Raw genomic sequence first — 12,360 nt, 5'->3', positions numbered from 1 at the left:
TTTTTGTTAGATTGGGGTTTTTTATGCTTTCTCTTTCATTGAGTTGTGCTGGGTCTTAACTAAGTGATTCATGGCTACTTATCTCAGTGTAAAAAATGACAAAGGCATTGCAGTGGCAGCAAGATCTTTCCCTGCCTTTCCTAATTTTACTTTGCATCTACTGAACACCTATAGTAGTAGTCATGTAACTGTAGGTTATTCCTGCATGGAAAGAATGATACTGGCCTTAGTGATTTTGATCTTTAATATGGTTTCTCATTAGCAGATGCCAATCTTACTACTGCTATGATACTTTTGATACTTCAAATCACTAAAGGTGTATAGAAAAAAAGTTTTTCTTCAGCAGGTTAGGACTCAAAGGTGCCTGTTCTTTCACTTGTGCCTATACAGCTGAAGTGTTTGCAGTCTCCAGAATGCTACCCACTTCCCATTGCTTTCTTTTCTTGAAGTTTACTACTTAGATTAGATGAGCTGTTTGTGTGACTGATTTGATGCCCTGTTTCAGTTAAAATGAGGTATTGGTTGTGTAATTGCTGTCCGCCCACATTTCTGCCTACCAGTGTTTATTAAAGACCTGTGTTTAAAACTGCTAGCTTCAACTGGGGAACAACTATGCAAACAGTTCAGCTGGAAGTCTTAGAAAGGAATGAGTAAAGAAGAGTAGCGACTTCCCTAGCTCATACAAGAGGTAATGTGAGTCTGTACCCTTGAGTCTGAAGACTTTCACAAGCTTGTCCTGTTTATCTTTATTATGGCTCCTTTCATGGGTGATCTGATGGCAAGCACTAGCAAATCTGGAGGTTGTGTGAGTGTTGTTTTTTTAAACTAAACAAAAAAACTTTTTTGCAATAATAGGCTCTTGTATAACCTCTGAAAAACTGTCATAGGGAAGTTTAGTCCTCCTGGACACACAAAACTTAACCTGTTTTTTCTGATCTTCTGGTATAGACAAGGAAACGTCCTCTCTAACTTCCCCAATTACTTGGAAAAGGCCTCAGACTCAGCACTGTCAGAATGTAATTCTGCAGGGATACATTAATTGCTTGATCATTAGCTTTAGTTTTCAAATTTGTAGTTGTTGCAATTCTTCTGGTTATTTGGGTGTTCAACTGTTCAAACATGTATCTGCTTCTGGGAAAAGCAGATTATTTGCTTCCTTCCTCGAGAGCAGGATTGATAGCTCTTGAATATTTGACCAGTTGAACCAAAGTCTCTCTTCTGTAAACTGTTGTGGGTATTTTAAGTGCCTTCTGCCTTTCTTCTGTTAATATGTTTGGTTCTTCACTTCTAATCCTGGTTTAATCATCGTGTTACTGTTCCAGTCATTTGCATTGACAAATGCAAGAACTCTTTTAATTTGAAATGAAAGGAACATGTTCGAGATGTGCTTGTCTGCTATTAAGTCCCTAGACTTAATCATCAATGGGCTTGGGAGTCCTCATGATTGGTAGAAAAATTTCCCTAGGTTATAGATCATGAAACCATTTACTATTAAGAGTTGGTCACTTCCTCTTTCTTTTAAATAAGCTTTAAGGGATGTATAATATCAACCAGGAATTATGAAGTTAGTCATGTATATCTTCCCCAAAAACTTACTGTTGGAGCCATGTGCATATTGTATGTTTTGGGGGGTATGAGCAGGGAGGTTTAAGCTTCCTCTACACACATGTTGTCAATGTTCCTGACCATAATGGTGCAAGACTAGTGATTGAATGTTGAGCAAGAATAAGAGGTCAAGAAAACAGCATATTAAGTTTCATTCAATTTTTTTTTTCCCTGTGAAGCACTGGATTAATAACTTTATTCAACAGTTTTCCATTCTGTAGTAAGACATTAGCTCTTGCTTCACAGGATGTTATGAAGCTTAAATCATTGTAAATTGCTTTTAGATCCTGTTTTGGGGAGGTACTGTGGTAGAGTTGTGATGTTGGTGGTTTGTTTTGGGGTTTTTTCTGGTTTGTTTCCCTTGTGGTTTTACAGGTCAGGAAGCTTCAAATGGGGGATAACATCTTGCCCTTAACTGGCTCCGTTTTCCAAAGGTGCTTTACAGACTACAAAATAAGAGGCTTTTGCATGAAAGTAGATAAACTTCTTCCTTTGTTTTCACAGTCAAAATAAAAATTATTGAGGGTAAAAGAAAGTAAATCTTTAATCTGATTTAACTGAGCTTCCAATGAGTTTGGAACAGAACTTTGATGGTGTTCATGATTTTATCTTTTTTTTCTTTTTTCTTTTTCAAGGGACTTAAAGGGCCACTGAAGCCTGTTGGTGTTTATGTAGCTTTGAAAGAAGGGTGGGAACATGTTTTACACACAGCCTTCCAGGATTTGCTGTTGGGTGGTAATTTATTTTGTTACAGAGCTCTGTCTTCTGGGCAAGTGTTCAGTGGTGTTGGGGAGCGTGTGTGCAAGCAGGCATGCGCAGAGGAGGAATGAGGAAGTGAAGCATTTGCTGTCAGTTGATGGTGTACAGTGAAGTTTCAGAGAGCAAACAGGAGGGGAAAAAAAAAATCTCAATCTATTGGAAATACTGTTCTGGGTTTACTGTATGTGTTGTTCATGGAGCTCCCCAGGCGGAGGTAAGAAGCTTTTTTCTTTGACCTACTCTTCTCTGATCAGCATGGGCTTTCTCTCCCTTTTTAATTTTTTCAGAGGTTTTTCTGTGGAACTGGATATGGAAGACACGCTGATTGATCCTTTTCTGTGAACCGTGAAGTTGGCAGTATGGGGTGTTCCTGTGTGGCTTCAGCATGCCTTTTGAGAACAAAGTGTTGAGTCTCTATAAACAACCCATTAGTTTTGGCTGGTCAGGGTTTCCCATGGGTTGTCAGGTCGGTTTTTCCTTAAAATGAAACTCTGGACTTCTTAAAGTATTAGGTCCTGCACTTCTCAGGAAAGAGACAAAGATACTTAAGTGTGGTCAGAAATGGTGTTTATTACATAGAGCACACTAGAGTAGAAAACTTACTTAAATAGGTCCTGTGAAGCACTGGTGGAAATCAGTGGTATCTGTTTGGCACGAGGCAAGTATGGAGGGATCCAGTTATTTGTTAGGATTGCACTGAGGGTATCTGGTAATCCTTACTAGTTAGGAATTGTTTTACTGTGATCTGTGAATTTCATTTAGGTTGTTGTTTTATTTCATCTTGAGTGTCAGAGAGGTTTTGAAGTAGTTAATGTATCACAGAACCAGTCTCACAGGAGAGAGGACTGCATCTTTGCTAGGTTACTTTTTCTCAGAAATGGGTATGTTGCTACTAAGGAGCAAGAGTCTTTAAAAGAATTAATAAAATGGCATTTTCTTTATTAGATTAAATTATACATTAGCCAAGAGCTGTATTTCTGTGAGCAGATTGGTTGGCAAGCTTGAGTTTGTTTTGGCAGTGAGGAGCTGCTATAGTATTAAGCTTTGCACTAAATAGGCTTACTTACATGTTCACTCTTAACTGCTACAGGAAGTTCTACTCATATTATTTCTGAGTGAGACTCAGCAAAAATGAAACAGCTTCAGGACTACAATAAAAGCAGACATTAAAAGTTACTATTATTCAGAATTTTGATCTTCAAATGTCAGGAAGATGATGATATTGCTTGGGTAAGAAAAGCTTAGTGAAATGCAGTAGAGACATAAGTAAAAACATGGGAGCAGGTAATGCTCTTAAGAGCTGTATATACTGAAACGGCAGAAACCGAGCAGCGGGTGCCCTGTAGGTGTGCTGAGTCATCTGCCTTAAACTGTAGCATGACTTACTGTGGACTGCTGCTGGGAAAGATCAGGGCCAACTTGTGCATGACGAAGTGGCACGTGGTAAGTCTGTATTAGTACGCGTTAGGTCCAAATAACATGTTTGTGAGAGAAGTCAGTATATACGTGGTACGTGTACCGAAGGACTTGGAAAGTGCGACTAATTTAAAGGAAGTTGAATTTTAACAGAAAGCAGGAGAGTTTTTCTGAATGTCATTCTGTGTGAAACTTGATGCCAGTAGATATTGGTACCAAGTGTTCTGTGTTTTAAAAACATGTTATTCTCGAGGGTTGAATCTGCAAAGCTTTCTAGCTATGTGTAGAAGGCTCTGGCCGTCCCAGATGTAATGCAGCTTGGACAGGAGACTGCGTTACTCCTGTACGTTGTAGTCTGGCAGAATAAGGAATGTGATAAAGCGTTGAGCAGTTGCCCTGGTGGTTTATAGAATGATCCTGTCTTTCTCTGAAGGACTGGCAGGGTCCCAGAGGAGACGGGTCACTGATCTGATTACAGCCTGACATTTCCAGTCTGGATTGAAGGATGGAATTTCAAGGATTTTTTTTTTTTTTTTTTTTTTTGGGGGGGGGGGCCAGAAGAGAGGAGAAATTTTCCTTCTAGCTGTGGATAAAACCGGCTTATGCAGGGCTAAGCAGGAGGAGGAGACTTGCCTACAGGTATTCTATATTTTCAAACTAAGAAATAATGAAATAAATCTGTCTCTGGTCCCAATGTAGTATTCAAGGTCTATGTCTTGGGGCATCTTCATTCTTAATTACAGCTTCTTGTCTTCTAGTTTATGTACTGTGGATGTGTCTCTTTAGTTTTTTGCTTTCTTGGGTTTTGGCGTATCTTTATTTTCCTCAGTCGTGCACAAAGAAGAGTGTGTGTGTGTATATATATATTCGAAGTGTTGGAAGCTAATAGGTGTGAAATACTTAGCAAATTGAGAGGGTGGGTTAAAAATGTCATATTATGGGGAGGGGGATTTTATTTAAATGGATATGTCTTTTATAAATGTTTGCATTCTTTGCATTTTGCTCACCTCTGGCATAATGCTGGAGGGAAACGTTTTTTAAAAAGTGTTGTACCGTGAAAGTGTGAATATACTTTTCCTACTTTACCAGTACAAGGAAATGTTCTCTTTCTGTAGTGATGATGGTTCTAATAGCTGTCTGTGATAATGAAACTGTTGTGTTTCCATTATTTTATTGCCGTTTGTAATCTCTCCTGTTTAAAGTAGCTCTTTGAAGTTAGAGAATATTTTGTTTCCAGTTATTTCCAAGGTCATAGCAAGTCACAAACCTTGCGAAAAGGTGCACATCTTTCCCAGCTTCACTTCTTACGTGTATACCCCATCTGTATGCTTTGTGCCTGGGAGAGATTTATGTTGTATCTCAGCACTTGACTGCTTCCTTGTCTGAAGATTGAAGATCCAGCAGGAAAACTGGAGCATATATATGGAAAGCTGTGGCGGTGACAGCAGTACTTGGTTTGGTGCCAGCCTTTATGCATGAACCGTCAGTCCCTGTAATGCCATTCCTGTCTTATGTGGGACCAGAGGAATTCCACAGTTCTGTGCTGATCTGCTTGGGAGATTTATTAGCAGAGCAGGGTTTGTTGCTCAAACAGCTATTCTTTTCTCCTGTGAGGAAAAGGTTGGCTGGATCAAGCCCGTTAGCCATCTGTTCCAGCAGTTAGACTGTGCTGAAACAGATGATTTCCTGAGGTTTCTCTCAGCCGCATTTTCTATTGTCAGTGCTATCTGTAGACTTCCTCTGGCATTTAGGCACCAGTACATGTCCACAGGCACTGCAGAGTCTGGTGAAATGAGGGGTAGGAGAGAAGCCCATCATGGGTAAGGGGGAACTGTCACCCACTGGTGAAACGTGCCTCTAGTGATTGCATATCCACAGTCAGGGCTGTGGGTTTTCCATTCATGTGTGATGTGCCCTTCTATTCTGGCAGTTTGGTGCCAGGCTTGGGCTCATTAGGACTCTTCTGAGAGTTGTGCTTGTGTGTAAGCTTTGCTTCTGTTGTTCTCCAGCCTTTTGAGACCTGCCTTAATAAGGGATCGGAGATGCTACTAATTACTCCCTCCATCCCCAGACTCCTCAAACTTCTCTTTTGACTATTGAGATCATAAATAAATATTACCTATTCCATTATGCCAGTTGTATGGAGTGGCTAGAGGTACAGGTAGGAACAACAAGTCTCTGTTTATTTTTTTTTTTAATTAGTTAACTCATGTTAAAGTTGTATTCAGCTCCTTTATTCCAGTTCAGAGCCTGGGATGGTGGAATCTCGATGTCCACGTCTACTTTCTAGTGTTGACAGTATAGCTTCATGTCAGCTTCTGGTTTTAGATTTCCTCAGTTAGTAAGAAACTACTCTTTTCCTTAACACTTGGTTAATAATATTTCAAATAGACTGTTCAAATTATTTCTGAATTGCAGATGTATCTGGGAGATTGTTGGTAGATTTTTCTAATACCAGTGTGGTAGAAAGGAAGCAACATGATTCAGCCCTTAAATTTTGAATCTCAAATGGTATTTCGTAGTACAGCAATACATACACTAGATTTATCAAGCTGTGTACTGCTCTTTGCAGAAGGATTTTTGTGGAGTTTCAAGGTAATTTCTATTACAGATTTGGTTTACAAAGAATGATTCTAGCTGGAATACTTGATACCAAGGTTTAATTAAAAATATATAAAGGGGGCAGGGAGTGGGGGAAGGCTTGGAAATAAATTTCCTGGATGTTTTAGGCAGTTTAGCTCAGTGAAGTAACTTGCAAGTATAAATGTTTCTGTTTGGGTTATGATGATACAGTAGTAGTGGGAATGGTTTGGCTGTCAAGATGAAAAAAAAAAATTATTGATTTTCTATTAAAGAGGAAATTTGGGGAGGGAAACCCTGAACAACCTTGGCAGATCTTCTAGTTGTGCAATGATGGTGGTAGGGTTAACCACATGCAGTGCCTCTTCATCAATACCACATTGTCTGGGTACTATTGATTTCTTATTGATTCCTTGTTGGCTGGTAAACAGTGGCTGTGTGGCATTCATTGTACGTTGTCTTTTGAAGATAGAAGTAATTTTTTTCATTAGCTTTAGAACTAAGCTTTAATGTTTCATTGATGAAACATGGCTAAAAGCTTAACTAGTAACTGTTAACTGTTTGCCTTGGCAAAATGATGTTAACTGTGAACAGCACTGCACTAAATTCTGGAACAAAAGCCTGAGGCTTTTCAGAGTCTCTTTTAGCATTAGATTTTTGTTGCTGCTTTAAAATGCTTTGATTCTGAATTGCACAAGTCCTAGCTTGAAGTTTTTCTCTTTGCCTTTACTTAGAACAGAGATTTTAATTCTGAGGTGGTTTCTTAAGCTAGGATTTGATAAAGGTTGCTGTTTTGCTTATATAAGAACTTTCTATCTGAACAGATATTAGCAAGCAAGTGCATGCTCCTTGGTATGAAACCTAAGCCACTGGTGGTGTGTTGGAAAGAGAAACTAACACATTTGGGTGCTTGGGGTGTTTTGTTGTTGCTGTTATTTTGCTGCTTGATTTAGAAAAATCTGTTTGGTAGTAAATCTGTGTGACCTGCACTGGTTCTGCTATTTTTTTTTTTTTTTTTTTTTGTCTTATCTTCCATTCCCTTACAATTAGTGACATTTGATCCTCTTAGCATTTTGATTCAAAAGTGCCAGGTCATAAAGACCTCCCGGGTTCTCCTCTATTGTAGTGTTTGAGTGTAATTTCTCAATACATTAAAGATGTTACTTTCTCTGTCAATATAATCTCTAGGTAGGCAATCAATGATATAAATCAGGGTTAGAAAAGAGTCCTTGAGAAACAGTTGTCACTCTTCCAGTCCAAAATGACTTCTAGAAATTTCCTTCCTGCTTTGGAAGGATGGAGCTACTTGGTGGGTACACCGAGGGCAAGTTATCAATGCTGAATTATACCCAGTAATGCATGGAGATTTCCAGCGTAACTGAGATGCATGGTACCACGTGGTACCATGCAGTTCTGTACAGATCAGCTTGTTTAAAGGTGCTGTAGTACCAATATGTGGTATTACCTAGCTATGTGCGTGAGCTGTGTTGCATGCAGATGGTGTCTGACTGTACCCTGAGCCATGCATCCATTTCTTCTTGAGGCTATGGCAGCTCAAATGTTTCCGCAGAGTCATTGTGTGCCAGTCCAGAGCCCACTGAACTTGGAAGAAAGCTTGCTTGTGATAGAGGTTTTGGATGAAGCCTTGTCTAAGCAAAATTATTTAAAGCTCACAATGAATACAGTAAAAAAAAATTGTTTTAGTGGAATAAGCACAACAGCCCTTCAAAAATTGTCTTTTATTCAGATCTAGTTGATGTTAATTGGCTTATTTGTAAAGAAAAAAGAGAACATAAATGCTAAAAGCTAATTAGTCTTGTAACTTCAATGAGACAGATAACTATCTTGATTTTTTTTTTTTTTTTTTTTTTTTTTTAAGCTGCATAACAGCAGAAACGGTTTTAAGTAGCTTTTCCAGTGCCAGAGACTAGCTGGAATTAAAGCAAGTCATGACTCAGTCCTCTAATGTCAGAACTGCACTCCTAGGTCAGCTATACCTCTACAAGTAGCATTTACTTAGCACAAAGGATTTCACATGCCTGTTCCAGTACTAACTTTCTGTTTCTGTTTTCCTCTAGGTTATGTTTCACACTATGTGCTGACTGTCTGTACTTACAGAAGATATTTAAAAACAAACAGACTTCTTTTTTCAAAGATTTTGATTCCAGTGGAATCTGTGCTTTAGATTTTTGTCTTGTCAATTAACTCCTGAAGCAATGCCTGTACAAGCTCCACAATGGACGGATTTTCTCTCCTGCCCGATTTGCACGCAGACTTTCGACGAAACAATCCGGAAGCCCATCAGCTTGGGTTGCGGCCATACTGTCTGCAAGATGTGCCTCAACAAGCTCCACCGTAAGGCATGCCCTTTTGACCAGACCACTATCAATACAGACATTGAACTCCTTCCTGTGAACTCAGCCTTGCTGCAACTAGTGGGTGCTCAGGTATCAGTGCTTTTTTTTTTTTTTTTTTTTTTTTAAATCTTTATGTTGTTTTTCTCCTTCCTTTTAGGAGGACAAGTCATGAATAAAGAATATGACTCTGAGTTAATGGTGTGTAGAGTAGACATCTACCTTTTTGTAGACTGACTTTGATGAATACAGGTTTTATGCCTTTGACATGCTGTAGTAGAGGTACCTGGAATAACAGTTCAAATCTTGATTCTACCTGTCACTGAGTGTCATTTTGCATTACATCTAATTTAGTGTAACTGTGGGCTGTCACCAGAACAGATTGGTTCTGTTCCCTTCCTTCTTCCCTAACTCCTATCTAGCCATGCTCTGCCAAAAGGGTGAACTGGATCAGTGAGCTTATCTGGTGAGAAGCCATTCTTCTGTGGTGTGTTACTTGCTTTACCATATTCACCCTATGGACTTGTGACTGGTTGTCCCCAAAGCAGGAAGGGAGAGTAAGGAAAGTGGGACAGACCCCTCTGATAGCAGCTTTTATACTGCCTTATGTTTAATTTGAAACTGTGCTCTGGAAATGTAACTTCTGAGCTGACATGTTAATCTAAATCCATATAGGTGAATGGGGGGACCCTGCCCAAGACTCCCCTTTCTGCTGGAACGGGTACTCATGAGGTCAGCTGAACCAGTGATCTGGTGGGGATGAGTGCTTCAGTGGCACTGGTACTGATGGCAGCTGAGCAAAGGGGTAGGGATGTGTGGAAAGCAGGATTGCCCTGTTCAGTTGCAGCACAGACTTGCATTGGCATAAGCTTATCATGGTTAGATCGCTGGTAGTTTCCTGTGACCCATACCTCCTAAGGCTAGACGGGATTGTGGACTTGGCAAGAGGCTAACTTATGGGTGAGGAACAAAAATGTAGATGGGATGCAGTTATCATAGAGGGCTTATTGTTTTCCTTTGTTGTGCTTCTGTGTCTGGGCTCAGTGGAGTTGGAGGCAGCAGAAAACTCAATGAGTTCTTATGGTTCAGGGAAAAGGGAAGAGCTGTGTTTTGGAGGAACTTTAAAAGATGTGGAAGAAAGAAGGATGCTCTTATGATGCTTTTTGTTAGGTACTGGGACCTAGAGATCCAGATGTGCTTTTGCCACTTCTTTTTTTTCATTTGGTTTATCAAGTAATACGGCTAATTTGTTGTTCTTTTGCTGTGTATGGCATGGAAGTTATATCAGAAGTTGTAAAAATGAGTTGTGTTTCTGGCTGTGCTAAATGACTCATCCTGCTCTGCAGGAGAGGGTGATGACACTGTGTGCTTCCATTTCTGTGATATGTGTATGCCACCATCTTTGAAGAGCTTCCAAGCAGTGTGAAATCTGTGGCTGATGCTATAAATAAGTATTGTAATTCTCTTTGTCCCTTATCTTCTTCCTTCCTCTGTGGAGTTTCTAGAATAGTTATAGCTGTATCCAAATGTCCACGTTTATGATAAATGTCTTTTTCCTCCTGCATTTTTTTATTGTTTCGTGTGCATTTATTAAGCTTTGTGAGAAGCTGTGCGATAGCTTTAACTTTATCTTTGCCTGAATTAAAATTTCCATAAAAACCAGATCCTCTGGAATGAGATGGAAAATCACCCCACCTCTGTTACAGGTAATTGAGAATTTTACTCTGGTTTTGCTAGTTAGCCAACCAGAGTTTCCTCATCCATATGTGTGTGAGGTATAAAGAAGCAAGAGTGGTTTATGATAGTATTGTATTTGTCTTGAGAGTGCTCTGAACTCTAGCTTCAGACTTTGAACTAATGACATAATTTTTGTGCTCCTTTTTATATCCTAAATTTTTATGTGATCAAGATTCATAGGACCTTGTTTCATGGCGACCTTAAAGCTGCAAATGCCACCAAAAGAGACAGTATTCCCTTCCCCATCATTTGCCACTCATTTCTGCATGTATGCTGCTCGCTCCATTCTGATACCTAAACAATAATCAGTGATCTTAGCTGGGTTTTTATTACCGACAAACTTAAGAGAAATTTGCGCTACCTCCTCCTCAGCTCCTAATTTCAATGAGCATGTGAATGAAATCACTATTCAGTATAACTCACCCTCCTTTCTCTTCCCTTTCCCTTCCTAGCACCTGTTGTAGTGATTATCAGACCATGGAGTATTAGAGAATAAGTACACTACTTTGCCCTGAAGGACAGGGAAACAGTTGCTATTTTCCACTAGTCTCTATATGGCCTTTTTTAAAGATCTTTCTACAGAAAAAGGCTTGGTCAAGGACAAAAAAAAAAAACCCAAAAAGTAGTACTTTAGAGAAACTACAGTAATTTTGACCTCTGTCCTGTTAAGAAGGTGGGCTCTCTTTGGAACATACCAACAAAAATGATCTGCAAGCAGCAAGCCGGCTTACAAAGCATGAGTAATCATCATCAACTCTAGTGAAACAAAGTCCATTTTCTTGTTCACTTCTTGGTTTAGTTTCAGGAGGGTGTATGTGTCATTAATGTCCCCTAATCTCCAGCAAACGCTTGTACACCTTAACCTGAGTCCATGGAGATGTGTAATACTTTATTCTTAAGTAATAAATTCCAAAAAAACAGGTTTCATTTTAGAAGGAAATATAGTACAACACAATTAAAGCTTTTATCTGGGGGGAAGAACAGTTTGTTCTTTTCCCTTTGGGGAGGCTTCTGAGAAGTTCACACATTTGTAAGTGTTAAGCTCTTTTTTGCTGGAGGCAGAGGAGGAGACCAGGCAGGTTGAAGAAACAAACCTATTCTGCTGTGACTGGTAGCAATGATAGGATTCCAGGGCAAGTCACGTTGGTTGACTTTCGCGAAGGCACAATGGGTGAAATAAGCAGGACTGTGCTTCTGGGGAAAATGTACTAAATTTGTCACACAGTCACCCGGGGAAAGCAGTAACCTATTTCTCTGACGAGAGCATTCTCTCTCTGTGTATGTTTTGTCACTTTAATGGTGAAAAGGGTTGGTTTCTTACTTGAATTACAGCCTGTTTCTCAGTTTTCCCTCTCCCCACCCCTTTCTAAAAATGAAACCTGTTGCCCAGGTTATAGCCACCCTTGATGTGAAAATTAACTGTTGCAGAGACTCAAATTCCTGCTCCCCCACTGTAGCGTGGTACACATCAGCAGTGATTACACAGTCTGTTCTGGAAGGCAGTGGTCAGGCAATTTAGCCCACATATAGATAAGTTCAGCCACATAAGAGATGGCAGAGGGGAGAAGGGATTGTAAGGGGAAGATGAGAATTATTACTCCTGGGAGAGCTGGAAATAGCTGAGTGCCTAAGCAGGAGCTAAATGTATTGTGAGGGAAGGGAGGTGCAATGGCCTTGAACACAAATCAAAAAGGCATTCATGGGATACCTTGCTTTTTAAACTTCTTGGCTAAAGAAATCCCTTAAGCCGGTTTCTATGGGAATGAGGTTTTGAATTTTAACTATTCAAGCATCCACATATTAGTTACTATATGCAACTATTTTAAACATTCACCAGGCCAGTGTTTTGAAGGTGCATAATCATGGATCTGTCATCTAAGCTCTTCCCTCCTGTTGTTTTAACACATGA

At 39.7% G+C, this 12,360-nt stretch overlaps 1 protein-coding gene across 5 annotated transcripts in view; it reads left to right on the top strand.

The window, feature by feature from the left end:
- RC3H1 (ring finger and CCCH-type domains 1) overlaps positions 1-12,360 on the top strand; it is an 80,899-nt gene that overhangs the window by 15,174 nt on the left and 53,365 nt on the right. For all 5 annotated transcript variants that reach the window (XM_069789620.1, XM_069789615.1, XM_069789619.1 and 2 more), the window contains exon 2: positions 8,439-8,807. In XM_069789620.1, the coding sequence (XP_069645721.1) occupies positions 8,577-8,807 (231 nt within the window). In that variant the 5' untranslated portion in view covers positions 8,439-8,576. The remainder of the gene's footprint in view (positions 1-8,438; positions 8,808-12,360) is intronic.

Source organism: Haliaeetus albicilla, chromosome 8, assembly GCF_947461875.1.
Source record: "Haliaeetus albicilla chromosome 8, bHalAlb1.1, whole genome shotgun sequence".
Taxonomy (NCBI): Eukaryota; Metazoa; Chordata; class Aves; order Accipitriformes; family Accipitridae; genus Haliaeetus; species Haliaeetus albicilla.
Note: the sequence above shows the minus strand (reverse complement) of the source record. Positions and strands in the feature narration are given on the sequence as shown.